Source organism: Mercenaria mercenaria, chromosome 18 (assembly GCF_021730395.1).
Source record: "Mercenaria mercenaria strain notata chromosome 18, MADL_Memer_1, whole genome shotgun sequence".
NCBI classification, from domain to species: Eukaryota; Metazoa; Mollusca; class Bivalvia; order Venerida; family Veneridae; genus Mercenaria; species Mercenaria mercenaria.
In genome coordinates, this window is record NC_069378.1 from 7,110,868 (window position 1) to 7,134,043 (window position 23,176).

The 23,176-nt window shown below is 34.9% G+C and overlaps 1 protein-coding gene across 1 annotated transcript in view; it reads left to right on the forward strand.

Annotated features, from left to right (window-relative positions):
• The window catches only part of LOC123539355 (muscle M-line assembly protein unc-89-like), an 84,318-nt gene that overhangs the window by 42,080 nt on the left and 19,062 nt on the right, over positions 1 to 23,176 (forward strand). Inside the window, exons 9-19 of the mRNA XM_053530263.1 lie at positions 7,529 to 7,622; positions 11,927 to 12,079; positions 14,532 to 14,627; positions 16,125 to 16,361; positions 17,095 to 17,254; positions 17,580 to 17,755; positions 18,725 to 18,986; positions 19,534 to 19,732; positions 20,768 to 20,955; positions 21,632 to 21,775; positions 22,407 to 22,579. Of these exons, the coding sequence (XP_053386238.1) occupies positions 7,529 to 7,622; positions 11,927 to 12,079; positions 14,532 to 14,627; positions 16,125 to 16,361; positions 17,095 to 17,254; positions 17,580 to 17,755; positions 18,725 to 18,986; positions 19,534 to 19,732; positions 20,768 to 20,955; positions 21,632 to 21,775; positions 22,407 to 22,579 (1,882 nt within the window). The remainder of the gene's footprint in view (positions 1 to 7,528; positions 7,623 to 11,926; positions 12,080 to 14,531; positions 14,628 to 16,124; positions 16,362 to 17,094; positions 17,255 to 17,579; positions 17,756 to 18,724; positions 18,987 to 19,533; positions 19,733 to 20,767; positions 20,956 to 21,631; positions 21,776 to 22,406; positions 22,580 to 23,176) is intronic.

Below are 23,176 nucleotides of genomic sequence, written 5' to 3' on the forward strand. Positions count from 1 at the left end.
GCTACAGGCTTCAAATTTAGACGTACATGCATAGGATTGTGTACCGAAGCAAACTTTGACCTTGACATTGACCTAGTGAGCTACTTTCACATTTTTGAATGTACAGGCTTTAAATTTGGGCCACATGCATAGATTTGTATTCTGAAGTGTAATTATGTCTCCCCCAGGAGACATATTGTTTTTGCCCTGTCCGTCCGTCCGTACGTCACACTCCATTTCCGAGCAATAACTGGAGAACCATTTGACCTAGAACCTTCAAACTTCATAGGGTTGTAGGGTTGCTGGAGTAGACGACCCCTATTGTTTTTGGGGTCACTCCGTCAAAGGTCAAGGTCACAGGGGCCTGAACATTGAAAACCATTTCCGATCAATAACTAGAGAACCACTTGACCCAGAATGTTGAAACTTTATAGGATGATTGGCCATGAAGAGTAAATGACCCGTATTGATTTTGGGGTCACTCCGTCAAAGGTCAAGGTCACAGGGGCCAGAACATTGAAAACCATTTACGATCAATAACTAGAGAACCACTTGACCCAGAATGTTGAAACTTCATAGGATTGTAGGGCTGCTGGAGTAGATGACCCCTATTGATTTTGGGGTCACTCCGTCAAAGGTCAAGGTCACAGGGGCCTGAACATTGAAAACCATTTCCGATCAATAACTAGAGAACCACTTGACCCAGAATGTTGAAACTTTATAGGATGATTGTTCATGAAGATTAGATGACCCCTATTGATTTTGGGGTCACTCCGTCAAAGGTCAAGGTCACAGGGGCCTGAACATTGAAAACCAGTTCCGATCAATAACTAGAGAACCACTTGACCCAGAATGTTGAAACTTCATAGGATGATTGCGCATGCAAAGTAGATGACCCCTATCAATTTTGGGGTCACTCTGTCAAAGGTCAAGGTCACAGGGGCCTGAACATCGAAAACCATTTCCGGTCAGTAACTTGAGAACCACTTGACCCAGAATGTTGAAACTTAATAGGATGATTGGTCATGCAGAGTAGATGACCCGTAACGATTTTGGGGTCACTCTATGAAAGGTCAAGGTCACAGGGGCCTAAACATTGAAAACCATTTCCGGTCAGTAACTTGAGAAGCACTTGACCCAGAATGTGGAAACTTCATAGGATGATTGGTCATGCAGAGTAGATGACCCCTAACGATTTTAGGGTCACTCTGTTAAAGGTCAAGGCCACAGGGGCCTGAACATGGAAAACCATTTCCAATCAATAACTTGAGAACCTCTCGACCCAGAATGTTGAAACTTCATAGGATGATTGTTCATGCAGAGTAAATGACCCCTATTGTTTTTGGGATCCCTCCGTTAAAGGTCAAGGTCACAGAGGCCTGAACATTGATAACCAGTTCCGATCAATAACTTGAGAACCACTTGACCCAGAATGTTGAAATTTCATAGGATGATTGAACATGCAGAGTAGATGACCCCTATTGATTTTGGGGTCAGTCTATTAAAGGTCAAGGTCACAGTGGCCTGTTCATGTAAAATCATTTTTTGAAAATAACTTTAGAACCACTTGACCTACAATGTTGAAACTTAATAGGATAATTGGACATGCAGAGTAGATGACCCCTATTTATTTTGAGGTCACTTGATCAAAGGTCAAGGTCACAGGAGCCTGAACAGTGACTTGAGAACCACTAGGCCAAGAGTGTTGAAATTTAGCGGGATGACTGGACATGCCAAGTAGATGATCCCTATTGCAGCCAACCATCAGTGTCTCTTCGACTTTCGCTCCTGACCCCTATTGACTTCTTGCCTATAGGACTTTGCATTGGGGGAGACATGCGCTTTTTTACAAAAGCATTTTCTAGTTTGACATTGATTTTGACCTAGTGACCTACTTTCACATTTCTCAAGCTACAGCCTTCAAATTTGGACCACTTGCATAGTTTTGTGTACCAAAATAAACTTGACCTTAAGATTGACCTAGTGAACTACTTTCAAATTTATCAAACTACAGCCTTCAAACTTGGTGCACATGCATAGTTTTGTGTACAAAGAACTTTGTCCTTGAAATTGATATAGTGACCTACTTTCACATTTCTCAAGCTACAGCTTTCGAATTTTGACCACATGCACAGTGTTTTGTACGGAAATGAAATTTGACCTTGAGCTAGTCAATAAATCTTAAAATTTGGAACTCTCAAAAATGGCACATTGGTGGGCGCCAAGATCACTCTGTGATCTCTTGTTTCAGAATGTTATGTAGATTTTCCCTTATTTTGTTGATCATGCCTTTTCATTTTACATTCTTGTTATAAAAATGTTGCTTTTGTGAAATTGAATATTTTCGACCAAAATGGGGCGAGCAGCTTTAAATATTTACTTCAAAATTTTATACAGAAAATTCTCACCAAATTTATGTAACTTTACTACATCATGCTTGTCCAAAATATTTGTAACTTTTCTTTATAATAATATATGTATACAGTGGGAAACTGCTAGCCTGATTTCAGAATTATTTCACACAAGTTAATGTTCTTTGCATGATTGTTCAAATTTATCATATTTCGAAGTAATTCAAATAGTTGTTTTTAATTGTTAACTGTTTTGAGCTGCGGAACTCTTGTTGAGTGATAAAGGGGCATCATGACCTTCTTGTTGTTTTTCTCTCTCATAGAAATGCATGGAAATCCTTAGTAGGTTGATTGGTAAACATCAAGAATTCCAGGAACAGTAAATGCTACTCTATTGTTTGTTTGTTGATGTAAGAGTTACTTCCCTTTGAAAGCATAAAGATAGGAATTCAAATAATTATATATAATATACCAAAATGTGGCATATGTTCTCATGACAGGCTGATAACTATTCTCATATATATGCCAAACGGTATTCTGTTTTTATTAGCTCACCTGTCACATAGTGACAGGGTGAGCTTTTGTGATCGCCCTTCGTCCGTCGTCCGTCTGTCCGTCCGTCGTCCGTCCACAATTTCTTGTGAACAAGATAGAGACAACATTTTGCAAGCAATTTTGATCAAACTTGTACAAAACTTGTATTGGCATGATATCTCAGTTCCTTTCAAAAACTGGCCAAAACCCATCATGGGCTCTAGAGTAATTGCCCCTTAAAGGGCCAGAATTTGCTATTTTTGTGCGTCAACAATTTCTTGTCTGCACGATAGTGGTTTCATTTATGATTTTATTTTAACCAAACTTGCACACAACTTGTATTACCATAAGATCTTGGTTCCTTTCTTCAACTGGCCAGATCCCATTATGGGTTCAAAAGCAATGGCCCCTGAAGGGCTAAAATTAGCTATTTTGACCTTGTCTGCACAACAGCAGCTTCATTTTTGATTTGATTTTTACCAAACTTGCACACCACTTGTATCACCATGAGATCTTGGTTCCTTTCTTGAACTGGCCAGATTCCTTCATGGGTTCCAGAGTTATGGCCCCTGAAAGGGCCAGAATTAGCTATTTTGACCTTGTCTGCACAATAGCAGCTTCATTTTTGATTTGAATTTAACCAAACTTGCACACAACTTGTGTCACCATAAGATCTTGGTTCCTTTCTTGAACTGGCCAGATTCCATTATGTGTTCCAGAGTTATGGCCCATAAAAGGGCCAAAATTAGCTTTTTTGACCTTGTCTGCACCATAGCAGCTTCATTTATGATTTGATTTTAATCAAACTTGCACAAAACTTGTGTCACCATAAGATCTTGGTTCCTTTCTGGAACTGACCAGATCCCACAACAGGTTCCAGAGTTATGGCCCCTGAAATGGCCAAAATTAGCTTTTTTGACCTTGTCTGCACAATAGCAGCTTCGTTTATGATTTGATTTTAACCAAACTTGCACACAACTTGTGTCACCATAAGATCTTGGTTCCTTTCTTGAACTGGCCAGATTCCATTATGTGTTCCAGAGTTATGGCCCCTGAAATGGCCAAAATTAGCTATTTTGACCTTGTCTGCACAATAGCAGCGTCATTTATGATTTGAATTTAATTAAACTTGCAGAAAACTTGTGTCACCATAAGATCTCAGTTCCTTTCTTCAACCGACCAGATCCCATTATGTGTTCCAGAGTTATGGCCCATAAAAGGGCCAAAATTAGCTTTTTTGACCTTGTCTGCACCATAGCAGCTTCATTTATGATTTGATTTTAATCAAACTTGCACAAAACTTGTGTCACCATAAGATCTTGGTTCCTTTCTGGAACTGACCAGATCCCACAACAGGTTCCAGAGTTATGGCCCCTGAAATGGCCAAAATTAGCTTTTTTGACCTTGTCTGCACAATAGCAGCTTCGTTTATGATTTGATTTTAACCAAACTTGCACACAACTTGTATCGAACCAAGATGTTGTTTCCTTTTCTTGAAATGGTAGATTCCTTTATGGGTTCCGGAGTTATGGCCCCTGATAGGGCCAGAATTAGCTATTTTGACCTCGTCTGCACAATAGCAGCTTCATTTTTGATTTGAATTTAATCAAACTTGCACAGAACTTGTGTCACCATAAGATCTTGGTTCCTTTCTTGAATCGGCCAGATCCCCTAATGGGTTCCAGAGTTACGGCCCCTGAAAGGGCCAAAATTAGCTATTTTGACCTTTTCGGCTTAATAGCAGCTTTGTTGTTCCTGTACTTGGGGCTTCATCAGTCAAAATTTTGCTCGATGTAATCCTTTGGGCATAAAACTACTGGCCTGATTTGAAAATAATTTTATTTGAAGTAACTTTAAGAAAATTTTAACTATATTTTCTCATAATTCTTTTGATTGATCTGGATTATGATTCTTTGATCTTCTTGTCCTTAAGTGCAATGATATAAATATGGTATAATAATATAATAATAACAGGTGAGCGATATAGGGCCATTTTGGCCCTCTTGTAAGGACTTACTGCCAAAAATTTCAAGAACCATACCCTAATCGTATAAGCAGTTAATTACCTCGGAATGTTAGGGGATTTAGTTTAAATTAATAACTTATTCTATATTTATTTTAGCTTGAATGTGATGAAAGCTTCAGGCTTATCTAAACCACAATTGAGTCTGCTTCTTGCAAAAAACCAGTACTGGCGTCTTATGAGAAGGCCTGATCGTGACCCCAGTAGGGCTTGAACCCATTACTCCCGTCTGAGCGGCTAACGCCTTAACCATTAGACCACTGTTGCCCTTAATTACATGAGTTAAAAAAATGTAAACATAAATAAAGCTAGTTTTGTTTCATTTCATTAAAAAAATGTGCAATACATTGGAAAGCCTCTTTAAAATGTTTTGGAAGATGTTGCCAAAGTATTTCTTCTCTCCAGTAGTTTATATACACCCACAGTATTATCTCACACAGAAGTTATTTCTGGCAGGGCTTATCAGCAAGCTTCACACTCTACAGGTAATGTACCTATACTGTTCCCATGGCAACAATTCAGATTTTTATCATGGAGGCAAAATATGTTTCAGGCTAGGTATATGAAGGCAAAATTCCAAGATAATTTTAAAACATTTTAACATTTATACTGGTGTGTTGTGCTCTTTGCTTTATACGCTTCCCTGTGTGTCATTTTGTAATTTGTTTTTTTGTGGAATTTTAGAAACAAAAGCCATTTTGTATATATTTGATGTCTTGAAAATTTTGTTTTACCTGGATACCATATTACACTGTTTTACTAGGTATGTTCATTTATATTTCTTAACTAGTGTTTAAAATTTATTTTTTGGTTGTTTATGATTGAATTCATGAACGTTAGTGTGATTTGAAGTCATTTTTTTTGTTTAGTTGATGCGGTTATTCTGAACCATTGTTTTTGTGATAACTTGACTTGAGGCCAGGGAGAAAGACTTTCGGAATTTAGAATTTTTCACAGGGTTACTGATTCAGTTGTGTATGTTTTGTATAGTCTACCTAATTTCCAGTAAATCCCCATTATCCGACCCTTCTCATTTTTGGGAATATGGATTTGTGGGTTTCAGTTTAAAAAAAGAAAGGACTTTTGTATTTCGGTTTGGATTTTATTATGTGGCTAGAAGCAGTTAATAATTGACCCACCATATCATAACAAACTGTAGACATTCCAAAATTCCTTCATCAGTTTCTAACAAGTTTATGTTTGATACAGTCAGTGAAATTCATCAGTGGAGTATTATAAATATAATTCATTCAAATTATAGTTGATAATTAAAAAAAAAATATAAAAAAATAGCTTCTATGAAATAGCTTACCAGGTAGGTAAACAGAAGCAGAAGGTGGAGATGTAACTGACCTTTTAGTACTAACAGGTGTCCTGATTACAGGACATCAGATACTAAGGATTTTCAGGACAACAGGAATCAACTTGCTGTCTTTCTAGTCACATGACTAGCATGATGGTCTAGCTGGACAAACATGTGATATAGACTATGTTTTCTTACCTGGTCATTTACCTTTTACTACTATGTGGACTGGGAAAAATGCTTTTTCTGGCTCACATTTATTGCAACTACATGTTTAGACGGGAATTGTAGATAGGTCATTCATTGACCACTAAATGTAATGTACATTTTAATTTTAGGGCAAAAACTAAATTTTATTAAAAAGATGAAGATATTCAATACATGTTTACAGCTGGTATATATTTATTATTTTCAATTACACTGTTGTGTTTTGATCCCTTTAATATTTTTCTTGCATATCATTTATGGAAGTATGAAATTATACAGAGTTATTTAAACACTGAAAGTAATGGCGCTAAAACATTTTAGTTAAAGCTTTTAACTTTCTTTATCTAACAGTTGAAGGAATAATTATTTTATGTAAATCCAGAGTTTGATAATCCCCTCTATTAAAAATACTTTACAAATATATTACATCAAAATTTGTTTGTCCTTTACCTAATTTTGCATTCATGTGATGAAATATATAATGTGTGTCCCTTGCATTTTTTGCGTATGTGCAAATATATTCTAACAAGGTTTGGTTCACATGCATCAGTTTCAGCTGGAGCTGGATTTTTCCTTTTAAAAAATGCGTATAATTCCACTTTAACCTTAGGCATCACAAAACAAATTTCCAGTCAGTTTGTTTGGGGTGTATTTTTGTTTACGTGGCAAACAAAAGGCGCAAGTTTGTTTTTAAGCACAAAAAATGCACCCTAGGAAAATCGCGCATTGGGTGTGTTTTTGTTCACAGTGACATAACATTTGTTTTTGCTCTGGCTTTACTGTACCATGTGGCGAAGTTGTCTCTCTAGTAATTATAAGTAAAATCTATCAAACAGTTGTTGTACAGTTTACCAGACATCTAGGAACATTTTTATAAGTTTCCTCATGAAAGATAAAAAAACATTTGGAGCTTTTTAATATTAATCATTGCATGAATCATTACAAGATTTATTGGAATAGCTGAAATGCACATGATGGTTTAGACAATAGCCGGAGTATTAGACTTGTAACAGCATTAGAATAAAGTAAATTTTTTTCTTAACTGAAGTTAATCATTTCCATCCCCTCACATCATAAGAAAGTTGACAGATATGTGGCTATGTGTTTATTTTTGTATGTTGTGGTTTTCAGACTGTCAGTGGTGACGTAAGCAGCCAGGTATGTGAGAACGCAGCAATCAAAAATAACACCGAGCTTACAGAACAACAATTATACCAGAACAAAGGTAATGTGTAAATTCTTACCATATTATTAATTGGTGTTTATTATAAGTTGCATATATTAGAAACAGGCATAGGCAGGTCGCAGGAGAAGGTATGTGTTGTTTTTGTTGCTATTTTTGTTGCCATAATTATCATAATAGCATAAGTCGCAGTAATTTCAAGTTTTTATATGTAAAAAATAAGTTTTTCAACTTAAGTGAGAACTGATATTGTTTTTGTACAACTGTTTTGTTAATTGATGAATAACCTATTTAGTTTGTATGTTGTTCAGAATTATCTGGTAACAGATTTTCCGGAAAATATTTATCCCAACTCGAGTTCCAAAATCATGTTAATGTCATTCTTGTGCCAGTCTGTCAAAGAAAACAGGACTGTTTTGTAACTTGTTAGTCTTTATATACCAGTATATAAACCTTAGGGCTTACTTATACCATCTAAAGTAAAACAGTAGCAATATTTCGACAGAGGAAGTTCTTGCCATGCAGAAGCCATCTGTCTACTTTTATACTTATATTTACATAACATTTATTAAGTTATAAAAACATCCGTGCATTTATTACAATTACACCTTTTGTTCTAAGATTTGTCAAGGGATCTCGTTATATAGTTTTAAAGGGAGTTTGAAGCATACAGTGTTAACAAAATTGTAAAAGATATTAACCAAGGAGTGTCACTACTTCTGATCTATTACTACAGAAAGCTGAAGATTATCTAAAGTAACAATAAACAACATTAAAGAGATTCTTGGTAAAATCTTAGATTAACACTTCTTTTCAAAGGACCAGTCTCATCAAAATATGAAAATGTATCTAAATATAGACCGCGGCTTCCATACTTTTCTTCCATGATTTCCATACAAAACTGATGGTACTCAAACATGAATCAAAGGTATGGGAATTAGGAACAACCCAATTAAATAAAGGGAAGTTAATATTATGATATAAATAAGATAATCTAATACAGGAAGATAATGATCTTAACAGAAAAGAAAAGTAAAGGAAAGTAAGGGACTGTATATATGATTTACAGATGTAAGCTGATAACTTCGCAGGCAAAAGTATAATTCTCTAATTGATGCAGTACAAGAATAATCAATCTAGTTTAAACCATCTAAACATAACATTTAGAGGTTTTTGTGTGCCCTACATTTTTCTCTTCACACTAGTCAAAATATCATGGTAGATCTATACAGGGTGTGGCAGACTATTGTATTTGATATGTTGTTACCATTAACACTGGTATAACTTACCTACATTGATCAGGTATGCAGATTTACTAATGGGCTTATCCTGATCATACAGATAATTGATAGCTAATTGTTTCCTTTTCCCCAAAGGAAAGGTTGTCTGTAATATTTAAATTATCTTTTTTTGCACAGACTTTCAAGTACAGTAACTTCCTTAAAAGGCTCATAATGCCTTTGATTATAATGTGGCTGCCACATTTTTTTTTATGAACATAAAATATATAAATTTCTTATTAAATCTAATTTCTGATTTTTGTTTTTTCATATATTTGACAGAGGTTAGAATATTAATTGAATCCATTGTTTTTATTACCTCCCTTTATGGCTGTTACTATAAAAGTTCATGAGCAGTATTAAAAGTAGTTCTTTTCTAAACATGTCATTATGCATACTTTCTGTTTTGACAGCTGATTTGTGTGTTTTTAGCATAAAATTAAAAGCCATATGGGACTTACAATCATCGCTTAGCTCAGTATGGAGAGTGCATATTTACTGATCGTGGGGGTTAGCCAGGCATATATTCTCCTTGACGATTTTAAAAAAGACATTGTGTCTCCACCTCTGTTTTTCTGTGGGGAAGTTGGTAGTTACTTGTGGAGAACAGGTTTGAACTGGTACAGAATCCAGGAACTCTTTTTGGGTTAACTTCCTGTCGTTACGTAACTGAAATACTGTGTGCAGGATCATGTTAAATAAAGTTGTATGAAGATTCTCCAAATATAAAACTCAACATTTTTGTGTTGAGTGTTTTGTCTGTCCATATTTCAAGGGCAAACAAATATAAATGACATCATGCCCGGTTTTGAAGGTGAAATAATGTAAGACGTAGTAAGATAACTATCTCATGATGGAATCTGTTAAAGCAGTATGGAATGCCTGCAATATGTTTTAGACATGATTCTGAATGTTACTTGAAATGAGTCCAGTATCTGCCAGCTATTTATCTAGATTATCTATCAGTATTGAACTGCAGAATCTATCAGCATATCTTGGCAAGGAAGCTGCAGTATTTATTGTAATAAATTGGTGATGGCAGCAATTTCGTTTTCTTCTTAATTTTCAGCCACAATGCAGTTATTGAGCTATATCCAATCCATTTCCATTTTTGTTTTCTGTAAGTAACAGACAGCTACCAAATATTGAACAGGTGTGTTATATAAAAAGAATATGTATTTAAATGTTTTAAAAAGACCCACAGATGATACTTCTCAGAAGGTCATCTGTATATGAATTCACATGACAACCTTTTTCTCTAGACCGACATGTATTTCCCATACTTTGTGAGTATTATTGAAATTTTAACATTACTGCAGTGTAATCACATGAATGGATAACAAAGAAAAATATAAGTTTGAAATTTATGATGTCCTTTTGACATTGGCCACTTTGGACACTGAAAAATGTAAATAAAATTTAAATTTCATCTTTATTTTTTGATGTATTGTTATGAAACTTTCAAGGTGTCTTAGTTAGCATAGAAGCAAGTTGAACATTGCCATGCAAAAATTTAAAAAATATAGAAATTCCAATTTTGCATGATGTTTACAATGGGAAAATACATTTTTGGCCATCTAAAAATTGACATTCTTAAAGATATTTAAAACATTTTGAAAGCTCCTGATTCCTCCCTCAGAGACTTTTACAACAATGTGTAATAGTTTAATTTATGGATCTTGCAGCAATAAAGCTGCTTTATTGCTGCGATTTGTGAAAAGCCTGATCACGAATTAGGTGGATCAAACTGTATATAATTCTGAGAAAAACATTTTACAGTACTCTTAGATGTTACTGTTCAGAAAGGATGGAAATTCATGTAAATTTTGAAAAATTATTGTCAGCACTTTACTTTGGCTGGAAACTGTAGTTGATTAATAAACACCTTTTGGAAACAAAATCTCTGAGTGTGTCTATGGCCATGTAGGTAAGGTCACTGACATTGAATCACTTGACCTTAACCTCTCTGGGTTCATCCCCGTGTTCTAGACATTATGGAAGGAAAAAATTCATCAGATTTGAAATGAAAGTTATTATTAGGATGAAAACAAAACGTATGTCTCTGAAAAGTCTTGGGGAAAGTAATTATTATAAAACATGTTTTATAAGAAAAATATGGTATATCAGAATGATATTTATCAAAATACCATCCTCCAGGTGATTTTTGGCACAAGATGTAAATTTTCTAAACATTATCTTAGACTTAGTCAGTGGAAACAGCAATCAGATCTCTGATACTGGAGGTAAATAAAGTTTGTTGTGAGCATTTTTGAGAAGATCAAGATTTATAGAGAAAACAGTTTCTTTGTGCAGATACTGTTCTTACAGTCTACATTTTTAAACACTTGTAGCACTTCAAGTTTAATTTCAAAATGTTTTTTGATTTTAACAAAGAGTTACTGGGCAGATACTAAACATTTTCAAATTATGAATATGAATCAAAACAATCTTAATTAAGATTAAGCTATCAAAATGCTGCTTTTTAATGAAACAAATCAAGCTTTTGACACCAAAAGATACAAAATATAAAGAAATGATAATACAATATGGACAATAAACTAGGTGTGTTTGCGGAATTTTAGGCAAACAATCTGCTGTGTAGAGTTCTGTTTTCCAGGGTACATTACATTGGCAGGTGAGTCTGTGTTTGGAAAAAATGACCTAGTCTGGCTACCAACTACTTAGATAATATTTAAAAAAACAAACATTTTTTCTAAAAAGCTGCATTCTAATACTATCTCAGTAAAATTTGAGAAGAAAAGGGGCATACTTTTACAAAATTTGCATAACTTCAGGAGTTATCTCCTGTGAGCAAATTGTAGGGTCTGAATACAAACAAAAAAATATCCAGCAGTGATACGCATTAAGATGCTGATAATAAGGAGTTTTTGGATTCCAACACATACCAAAACCTTCTTGTATTATAATTTAATATTGTTTTTTGCCTACAGGGCTTTTATCAGTACAGGTGTAGAAATGTTGCTACAATTTTTGAATGCGTAACTATTGAAAAATTTAAATTTTGAAATGTGAGATATGTGATTAATTTAAATATTTTCTATTCAGAAGAGGCAACCATGCCTGAGAGACGTAAAATGAAGTCGCCCAGTCCGAAGATGACGAGTACGCCCAAGATGAAGCGTAAAGAAATGGACACAGAATCATCCGAGGAACTACAGAAAAGACTGGGCTTCAGTGATAACTTAGCACAAAAGAAAGGTAATATGTTTAAAAAAAGTTCTTTAGTGGATAATAACAGATTTATATATTTTTCCTTCATCCCTTACAGGAAGGATCTCCTAAAAAAACCTTTTAAACTTCATCCAGGTGATGACTATGTGCAAAATGCAGGCTGAAGGATTTTTAGCTCACCAGAGCACGAAGTGCTCAAGGTGAGCTATTGTGACCGGTCATTGTCCGGCATGCGGTGTGCGTCGTGCTCTTTAGGTCAAGTTTGAAACCGGGTCATGTGTGGTCAAAAATTAGGTCACTAGGGCAAATCAAAGGAAATTCTTGTTAACACTCTAGAGTCCACAATTAAAGTTTGAAACTGATGAGAATTGGTCAGAATGTTTGTCTTGATGACCTCTAGGTCAAGTTCGAATCTGGGTTATTTGGGTCAAAAACTAGGCCAGATCAACTCTGATGAGCGATAAAGGGCCATCATGGTTCTCTTGTTATGATAGATAACTGGAAGACAGTGGGTCACCAGTAGCCTATCTTTATAGCATGATTGCCTGTTGACACTGGAAGACCCCTATAAATTTGGTGGTCTGTAGGTTAAATGTCAAGGTTGAGCTCTAGGCTGAGAAACAGTTCACAATCATTAGCTGTAGAATGCTTTAGCTGGTGATTGCAAAACTTTGCAAGATGATTGACTGTGGTCAGAAGCTATAATTGTCCACTGGTTGATAAGTCCACAGTGTAAGGTCACAGTATCTTTCAGTCTTAAAATGTTTTTGGTAATAGCTTTAGAATTTGCCTTACAATCATCAAACTTTATAGTGTTACTGTCTACAATCACTAAATCATCCTAATTGTTTTGGGGGTCAGAAGGTCAAAGGACCATGAGACTGAAAAATGATATCAGATCAATGACTGGACAATGCTGTCAGACTTCATTTGGTGATTATCAGTGTACAGTAGAGAATACCTTGTTGTTTTATAGGTCAGTTGGTCAAAGGTCAAGGTCAAAGTCTTCTTGAGACTTGAAACAGTTTCTTATTAATGGCTAGAGAACATTTCTGTCTCCTGTCTTATAATTTCATACCATGAGTCTTTTGTCAGTAGATGATCGAAATTGCCTTTGGGTGTCAGGAGTGCAAAGGTCAATGTTTCGGTGACCTCAAGACAAAATATGGTTTAGGATTTATGGCTAATGAAGGTTTGGCCCGATAGTCATCAGACTTGGTAGCATTATTGTTTCTGGCCAGTAGATGACCCCTTTTAGCTTGACTGTTAGAAGAATAAGGCAGGCTATTGGACATCCCCTGATGTCGGCATCAGCATCTGCTTTGGTTAAAGTTTTTTTTTCATGAAGTGTTCCATATTTACAGAATTATGCTTTTTTAACTTAGAAATTTTGGTTAAAGTTTTTGTAATGTCCAGTATCTTCTTAACTTCCTAAGATAATTGATTGAAACTCTGAAACACTGACTCATGGTGACAGTGTATTTACTGAGACAAGATGCATAACTGTACATGCAGTCTTTCCAGAGTTATACCACTTTTAAGCTTGGAAATTTGGTTAAAGGTTTTATAATGTCCAATATATTTTTTATTACTTCAGAAATTCAATACTGAAACTAGCTGTACTTTCTCAGAGTGTTAGTGTTAGTGTACATTGGTTTGACAAGATGTGTAATTTTACCTGAAGTATTTGCAGAGTTATGTCCCTTTTCAGCCTAGAGATTTTGGTTAAGATTTTTCAAGTAGTATAATACTATGTTTTCAACCATTAAATCTTAAAACTTCACTCCTGTTTCATGTAATAACAGAATGTTATGGCATTATGTCCCATAATTCTTACATGAGTTTTGACAAAATTATTCCCTTCTTTGATTGAAGTTTTGCATGCAAATTCCTCTCTCCAAAGTTGATGCAAATATTGAATTGAAACATTATACAAGTTGTTCAGATGGATAAAACATGATGAAAGGTGCATGTTCCATAACTCTGTGTTGTATCTGTGCACAATTATGTCTCTTTTTAGACTTGGAAAATGCCGTTTAAAGTTTTGCATGTAAATCACTGTCTCTAAAACTGATGTATGTACATGGTTGAAACTTCACACAAATGTTGGGTGCAATTGAACAAGATCACAGCATCAAGTCCAGTAACTCTTGCATGAATTTGGACAATATACATATTCTTAGATAGAAAATCTGTTTTCCTGACAAGCCTTCGAATAGCCGAGCATACTGTCATGGGACAGCTCTTGTCACAATCCCGTCATTAAGTATGGGGATGGGGTCATATTGTGTATGTATATGTGTCTGTATTTGTGTATTTAATTGGAAAATTTTGTCCATCTGAGAATGACCGTAATGACCATACATTGGCTCTGGAATTGTACAATATCTAAAAAAGCCTCATTCTTGGTCTGAATGCATGATTTTTGATTTCTTAAATGGTGAAAAAATTCTTATTACACTCTTTTTGATATTTACAGAATTTTCGACGAAAGATTCGGTTGAGTTCACAGAATACAATGATGGCACAACAAGACCAATGTTCAAAAAGAGACTTAAAAGTGTTACAGCTAAATGTAAGTGTAAGATCTACACACTGTCACAGTTCTTCATAGTGCTCATATTGATTAAAGATAATTGTTCCAAATTCCCCCATTCTTTTGTTGTTGTAGGAATCATAATTTCTCTGTCTTAGGCAGCCTGACTGTGGAAGGAGTGGAAGCGGCCTTTTAAGACAGGCTGTTGATAAATACAGGTTAATTTTCTCTGAAAGTATTGAGATTTGAGATAGCAAATGTGACTGCTTGATAGAGGTGACAATTTATACAGGTTTAACTGTATTTAAATGTCCATGAATTCAGGCCTGGGATTTTTCAGGACTGGTCCTGTTTTCGGGCTTTTGAGTGCCAAAATTTTCTTATAAAACTCTATTGGAAGAAAATATTTCAGGCTTTGGAAATAAAATTTTCAGGCATCTTAGTTTTAACTAAACCACAGGCCTGTGTAATCAAGAATATTTCGTTCCTTACCACAGAACAAGCATCTGTCATACTGCAATATGTCATAATTGAAAGCTTGTATGAGGACAAAACTGTTATGATGTGAATGATTTACTGCTGCAATGGTTGATGCAGAAAAAAAACGAAATGAAAGATTGTTCTGTGAATACACAGTAGGGTTATTTGTGTTTTATATGTTGACTTGTGTTTCTGCCAGAGAAGTACAACTGAGCAGGGAGACATTAGTGTTAGGCAATAAAGTAGGTTAATGGATATATCAAGTTTGTTATGAATGAAAGAAATGATGCATGGTATTATTTGCAGATTTTGCTGTCCGGCATTAAAGTGGGATATACTTTCCTCTACTGTTTACTATACCCAATTTTCCTTTTTTGGAAAAAAAAGTCCATATTATAGACATAAAATGCATTAACCCTCTTGTCAAGATAAAAGCTAAAATAGTCTACTAAGGATCTTTGATCTCCTAGTTTTACAGGTGTACTATTCTTATCCTCTTATCCACCCACCACAATACAGATGAGACAGAAGTGCTCTGTATGTCCTTTCACCAGTCTGTGCAAGCAAACAAGAGGACATTTATTTGGTACCAAGGACAGTAGTTAACGGCCATACTGCTTATTTAGTACTTTTTGTTGCTCTTTAGTACTTTGTAACAAAAGAAATATCCAGTAGATGTTCGCTTAAAAGAATGGACATCCACCTGTCTGTGCTAATAAATAAGTATTTTATGTGGCTTGGATGACAAAACATAACTGTTACAGTAAATCTATTAGTTCTGTTGCTGTTATATGGCTGAAATTTCTCTTCCATGCTAAAGGGAGAATAGAGAGAACAAAAAAGTAGGTATTGTCTGTCCATCCATCCATCCTTTCAGTTATTGTATTTCCTGTATGCTCCCTATCATCTAAACTATGCTAAATTGATTTTGAATGTTTATCAGTTTTATATGTAATGCATATCCTTAATTCTGAGTGTGTCTAACGTGTATTCTGCCATATATATTTTATTTAAATCATTTTCTAATGTTAATAAGTTCTTTTCATATGCAAACAGCTGGAGAAATGGCTCAGCTTGAATGCACAGTTTCGGGTTCTCCACTTCCCAAAATCCTTTGGCTGAAAAACAACCGGCCATTGAAAGCTTGCGATGGTTGTAAAGTGATTGTTGATGAAGGCACAAATATTCTGGTGTTCCCACAAGCAAGAGAAGAGGATGTTGGGATATATACAGCCAGAGCAATGAACGTGAACGGATCAATTATGTGCTCAGCTGAGTTCACATTGTCTGATGGTAGGTGAAAGATAGGAATATTGGACAAATCCCCCCCTGGACAAAATCCCCACTCCCCCATGCTCAATTTAACCAAGGTGGACAAAATCTCCACTGATTTTGTTGAATAAAAAAATCTAAAATTATGAAACAGATATTAAAAGCTTAAATTTTTAAGTTCAATATGAATTTAAAAAAAAAACAAAAGGAAGTGAAAATTTGGATGTAATTGAACAAATTTAAGGGGTGATTTTGTTTACCTCAGTCAAATTGAGCTGGGGGGACTTTGTCCGAGGGGTATTCTGTGGTTATCTTGAAACATAGAAATTATAAGGTCCCTTAAAAAAACCTGCATCCTGAAGTCCACAGGAGTCTGAAATTGTCATAATGAATTGACTTGATTAAAATTGCAAAAATTATTGACTTGGTATGCAGAATTGTGTCCGTGGGAGTAAAAAGTCAATGTCTGTCTGTCTCTTAGTTGTTACATTATTTTCAGTTGCTGCTGATGACAATAGCAATAGCTTTAGATGCAGGAAAATACTTCTTTTTGTATGACAGATAAACAGGAAAAAAGATTGATTTGGTCATTTTAATGTTCTGATGTAAGCTGGCACCAAGATACTTGTTATGCTTGAGTTATTTGTCAGAAATGATATAGTGTACTTGCCATGGCATACAGATTAGTATGTTATAGAACATGATCTACTGTTTCTGTTCATATAAATGTCCAGTTCCTGTATTCTGTTAACAGGTAGGGGACTACCAGCCCAGCCAGTTACAGACAGCCCAATGGACATGGATTTTACAACACCCGCATACTTCTTCCAGATGTCAAGCTGTGAGGTGGCAGAGGGGAGACTGGCTAGATTTGACTGCAGGGTTGTTGCTTACCCTAAACCAGAAATTGTCTGGTATGTTAGAAATTTGCTAAGACATATCTTGACCTGAAAGCTGAAGCTGTTTGTCAATGAAACAAAGAAAAGACAATTTATAAACAAAGAAAGCCAGAAAAGAAACTTGAAAAATGTGAAAATGTTAAACAAAGATAATAACAAAACTCCCAAGAAGAAATCTAGATATCATGGAAAGTTAACAAATATTTCTGATTAAAATCATACTGGTGTAGCTCTCTTTTCTCTGTCCTTTGATTCATCTATTTTAAAGTCAAAGTTTCTTTGCAATTATGTCAAATTTTATGCAAATTAGGGAATAAGTCCATTTGTGTAAATATTACAGGATGAGAGATGGAAAAGTGGTAGAAACCGAGCAACGCTTTAAGCTGCTAAACTTTAACAATGAGATTTATTCCCTGCTTATACAAGATGTACGTATTGAAGATACTGGACGCTACACATGCTGGGCCAGGAACAAATTTGGCGAGGCTATGACAGAAGCTTATTTAAATGTCATAGGTAAATAGCATCATGAAACTTATGTATTAGACACAGTTATTGAGTGCAATGGATCTGCTGGACATACACTTACTTGTCCCAATTATTAGTCCTCTACCAGTGGAACTCCGGATGGGACTATAGGAATGTCATCCATCTGTCCATAAATCTGGATCCTGCAATTACTCAAAAAGTGTACAAGCTAGGTTCATTAAACTTAGTATGTGAATAGAGGGCAATATGTATATTATGCATGAACATGACATATTCTTAAAGGTGAAAGGTCAAGGTCACTATTAAAGGTAAAGTAAAAATTGTTTCCACACCGTAACTTTAAATTTATATGCATTGATGTGTTATCTTAGTGCTACAAAGAGATGTTCCATATGGTGAGACAGTGTGTCAACACATGACCTTTGTGTGTCTGTCAAAAGTCAAGGTCACCATTATCACTGGTAGGGGGCTTCTGTATTGCCACTACAATACGCATCTCAAGTTGTAATATGAAAATCAGTACAAAACTTCTTAGCATCTCTCAAGTGTTTAGCAATTTTAAATAACAGATTCTGATTGTGAGTTGACATCATTGATGAGAATTTGTTTAATAAAGGCCATGATATTGTCCCAAAATGTCTGTTATATTTATAGATTTTTAGCCATGTATCAAGAAATGTACATGAGTTCTGCAGCTGAAATATTGTGCGACATCAGAACACGATCTTATTTCATCAAAGAACCAGTGCATATGCCACAACCCATATTAATGACATCACTCACCCAATATGCAGTTCAGATGGCAATATTTATAGGTTCTTAGCTTTGTATTTGGAAATATGCACGGGTTCTGCATTGTAAATATTGCGCTTCTAAAGTTGTGCAATATTCTTCCACTGAAGAACAAGTGCATATTTCAAATGCAAAGATAATAACCTTTTTATTACATAGGTATCAACACTAAATATAATGTTAAGATTATTTTTCTCATTTCAGCATTAACTGAGCAAGAACCAGAAGGTGACATAGCACCAAAATTTCTCACCAGGTTCTATGACCAACAAACCACAGAGGGTACTGCTACAGACTTCAAATGTTTGATAGCAGGACGTCCTGAACCGAGTGTAACATGGCTGTTAGATGATCTTGAGATACGTGAGGAACAGGGGGTGAAAATGAGACGTAAAGATGGGGTGGTCAGTCTGGAAATAAAATCACCAAAAGTGGACCAGTCTGGAACATATACATGTCAACTTAAGTATGTCTGTTCTTTATGTTTTTACATATACTGTCACAAGTACTTTACAATAATGGAGATGATAGTTGTTTCAGAGTCAAATTGATGTAAATGAATGCAGTTACACTTAATTCACACACTCTGAATTAGTTTTTAGGCACGTTGTGATAAATTGCAGCATGTCTGTGCCATTCTTTGTTATTCAGGGATGTGTTAACTGTGCTATTTTAATACTATTTTAATACTCTGGAACACAGTTACACATTGATGACCTGCTATGTTTGGCATCATACATGTGCCATGAACTGGTACCTCCGTATTTCATTCATTTGTTTACATAAAAAGCATATTAGAATCGAAATAAAATATAATTGAACCATGTTTTAATGTATTTTAACAATTTGAATTGTAAAATAACACCTTATGCATATAACCCCTGTATTGTTCAGATATTTTAAAATTTGGTTCTGCAGTATATTATTTCTTAAATTAAAAGCACATCCATACTATGCAAAAATGCATACTGCATGTTTTAGATTTTTCTATGTGATTGTGTACTTTATTTCAGTAATCCACTCGGGGAGGCAACATGCAGTGCCCGATTGACAGTGGTTGAAGACAAGCTGCACGGGAAAATGCTGCCAAAATTCTTGAAGAAGTTTGATCATGTGACAGTGAAGGAGGGAGAAGAGGCGAGGTTTACAAGTGTGATTGTTGGTGAACCGAGACCTGATGTGACATGGCTGTTTGATCATAAACCAATCTCTGTAAGTACATGTATTGTATGGGATAGGTTTTAGAAAATGCAATCATAACTGACAGTTGTTTTGTGAACCATGTACCATCCTGATAATTTATCAGATACCTAGATGCTTATAAAGAAAAGAACAATTAAAGTGTTGTTTTCAGTAAACAAGATCTCATGTCTTTATAATGAGATTAAATGAGACTTCTTTCCATGTTTTTGTGATCTTCAGATTTTGTTTTATTTTACAGATCTTTGGTTAGGATTATTAATGTAACAGTGTTAGTCATTTATATCTGTCTGAAGGAAGAAAATATTTGCAAGACTTGATTCTGATTGCAGAAATTAAATAAATTTTTGGGGAATTTTTCACAAAAAACTTAACACGCACAAGTTAATGCTTTTCATGACTTAACCTTTACAAGTAGTTTGTTATGTCAGTTTTTATCAAACATGTTGCATCTTCATTGATTTTGCAAAATTCTAATAATGAAAATGTTTCCCATTACTTTAATCTCTTCCTATAAAACTGCATTTATAACAAAGGAAACTGTATTGATTCAGAAATAGTTCTTGTCCTTTTCTTTGAGTTGCTTCCCTTTAAATTGTTACGCAATATATAATGGTATATAACCTTTAAGTTTAATCAAAAGATAAAATAGGTTATGTTTATGGTTATTTAAATGGAATTTGTTCCTTGAGTTAATACTGCCTTAAATTCACATTTATTTTTCTGAACAAACCTCTAAACAAAGAGAAAAACTGCCAGGAAGTAAGAACTTTTTATGCTGAATTTTTCACTTTCATATAAAATGCTTTCCATGGTTCTGAGAAAAATACCTGATCATGTCTAGTAATTATAAAAGTCATAACCCCAAAATTTGAGAAAAATCTTGGAACTCGTTAAAGACAGGAAATTGGTTTCGGATATTAAACACTTAAGTTCAGAAGATTATATGCCCTTGTGTAATAATGGATGTGCTACCCCTTTTACATCTGATTAAAAAAAAACAATACAATGCATAAATGTAGACAGTATATATTTTCTATAATTCAGGACACAAACAGAAGGTTTCAGGTGAAGCAGGAAGGAGATGCCTATACTCTCATTATCAAAAACGTCAGATTTGACGATGGCGGTAAAATCACATGCAAGGCTTCCAACGAGGAAGGCGAAGTATACTGCAGTGCTAACTTACATGTGCGTGAGAGTAAATACATGAGAGATATGCCAGAACAGACTGGGTATGTATTATAGTTACTAAAAACATGAATATGTTTGAGGGATAAAAATTATTGTGGTTTCGAAAATTCATACATCATTTACTTAACAGTGTAGACAGTGATTCATTGAAGATACCTTATTTGTGATGAATAAAAAGTATTGAAACTCTTTCTAAACGTTTAAACAATCCACGTAGATATTATGCTTTCATTCTTATTTCCGTATTTCCCAGTGTTGAATATTGCTGAAAGAGTATACTTATTTCTTTATTCCTAGAAAGTAACCAAATGGCAGAAACCTATTCTGGTGGTAATAGCATGTGCACATGTCCACTAGATGGATGAAATATATTTAATTTAGAAGTTATAGTGCTGAACTTCTGATGGATGAAAATTTTCTACCTTTATGATTCCTTAGGAAAATACTGTGAAATCAGTTCATTTAATGGGCATGAAATTGTGAGCTTTTGGTCAAAATGGCTTTTTGTTGGTAATATGAATTAATAGATTTCAACTTAGAAAGATAAAATGAATGGGAATTATTTGTTGGTATTTTAATTTCATGCATTGATGCAACAGTGAACTTTACAAAAAAGTAGTTCCCCAGGAATATAAACAGTTCACTGCAGTTCTGTGTGCATACTTTATACTTTATATGATAATGAATTACTGAAAGAACCAGTATATTGTATTACAGTGTAAAGGGCCAGGATGAAACAGATTCTAAATTTGGCTACATACCAACATTTACCAAGCGTCTGCAGGATCTGGAGGTCAAAGAAGGAGCAAAGGCAACATTTGAATGCAAGGTCATGGGCATCCCAGATCCCGAGATTTCATGGTAGGTGTTATTAACTTGTCAAGGCATACTTATGACTGTGACACTTCAGAGTTATAGCACTTTGTAAAAGTTCTGCATTTGAATATGTATAGCACCTGAATATGTGTATCATCATGTAGATCCTGGATAGCATTTAATATTGTTGTTATGAAAACTTGGTTAAAAGCTACTGCAAAAAATTCCCTGTCTGTAAAACTGCAGTCATAATGTTTACACAATTTAGTGTCTGTTTCTGCCAGTGATATTACGATGTTGTTAAGGATTTATTATGCTGCCCGAAGTGAAACATATAGCCGCCACTTCGTCCATGAGTCAATCATTCCTGCAATTCTTGTCCAGAATATTTCCTTGAGTTATTGCCCTTTGATTATTCAACATTAGTATACTTTAGCACTATATAATGCCCTGTGTGTTCCCTAGCAAGCACTTGTCCAAATTCAATGAAACTTCATTGGAAACTTTGTTCCTAAGAGGATATATGCATATTATCTTCTTGTTCTTGTTCTTGGATTTTTCACTGAGTTATTGCCCTTTGATTATTTTAACATTAGTAAGCTATAGCACCATCCTTGTCTGAGGTATTTACTTGAATATATTGTTTATGTTTTTTTAAAGTATACTGATATTTCAGGATGAAAGATGGCAGAGTGATTTCCCCTGGTGGGCGGTACCACATGACTTTGCAAGGTGGGACAGGTCAGCTTGTGATTGACAATGTGACAGCTGCAGATACGGGAGTTTACACATGTATTGTATCTAACTCACAAGGAAAATCCTCCTCCACAGCTGCCTTAAAACTTGAAGGTATATAGTAGTTAAGGTGTAGTTATGTATAATTAAGGCAGGGTTCCCAATAATTGTATTTGGCTACCATAAGGAGAACAATTATTTTCTTAACCCGGTGGAGGATTTTTTTTTATGAAGCCATGAAACAGTTTGCCGATCCAAGGTTAGCGTTACGACTGGGACAATTACTCGGTTAACCGGATCCGATTCGATTACTAGGTGAAACCAGTTTCAATTTTACAAAACCTCTAATCGCTCTCAAACAATAAACATCACAAATAATACCTTATCTTGTGTCTCATGTCTTTGACCAGTACAAAGACCCGTAGTATATTTCCGTAGTTTATGAACCACATCGAACTTGAACATAATCAATACAGAAGTCTCTGATTTGCCTGTCATGATATATCTTAAGTGAAATTCACCAAAATACTAACTGCTTGCAAACGATAAAGTCCGCAAGTTCCTACTGTAATCAGCTGCTGGATGTACCCTTATTCTGTCGTCAGGAAAGAAAATAGCATTTTAAATATGGCGGCCAATTAACCGGTTTGATTCGATTTCATACAAAAGATTAACCGGTTTCAAAATTTTGAAATCATCCCAGCCCTAGTT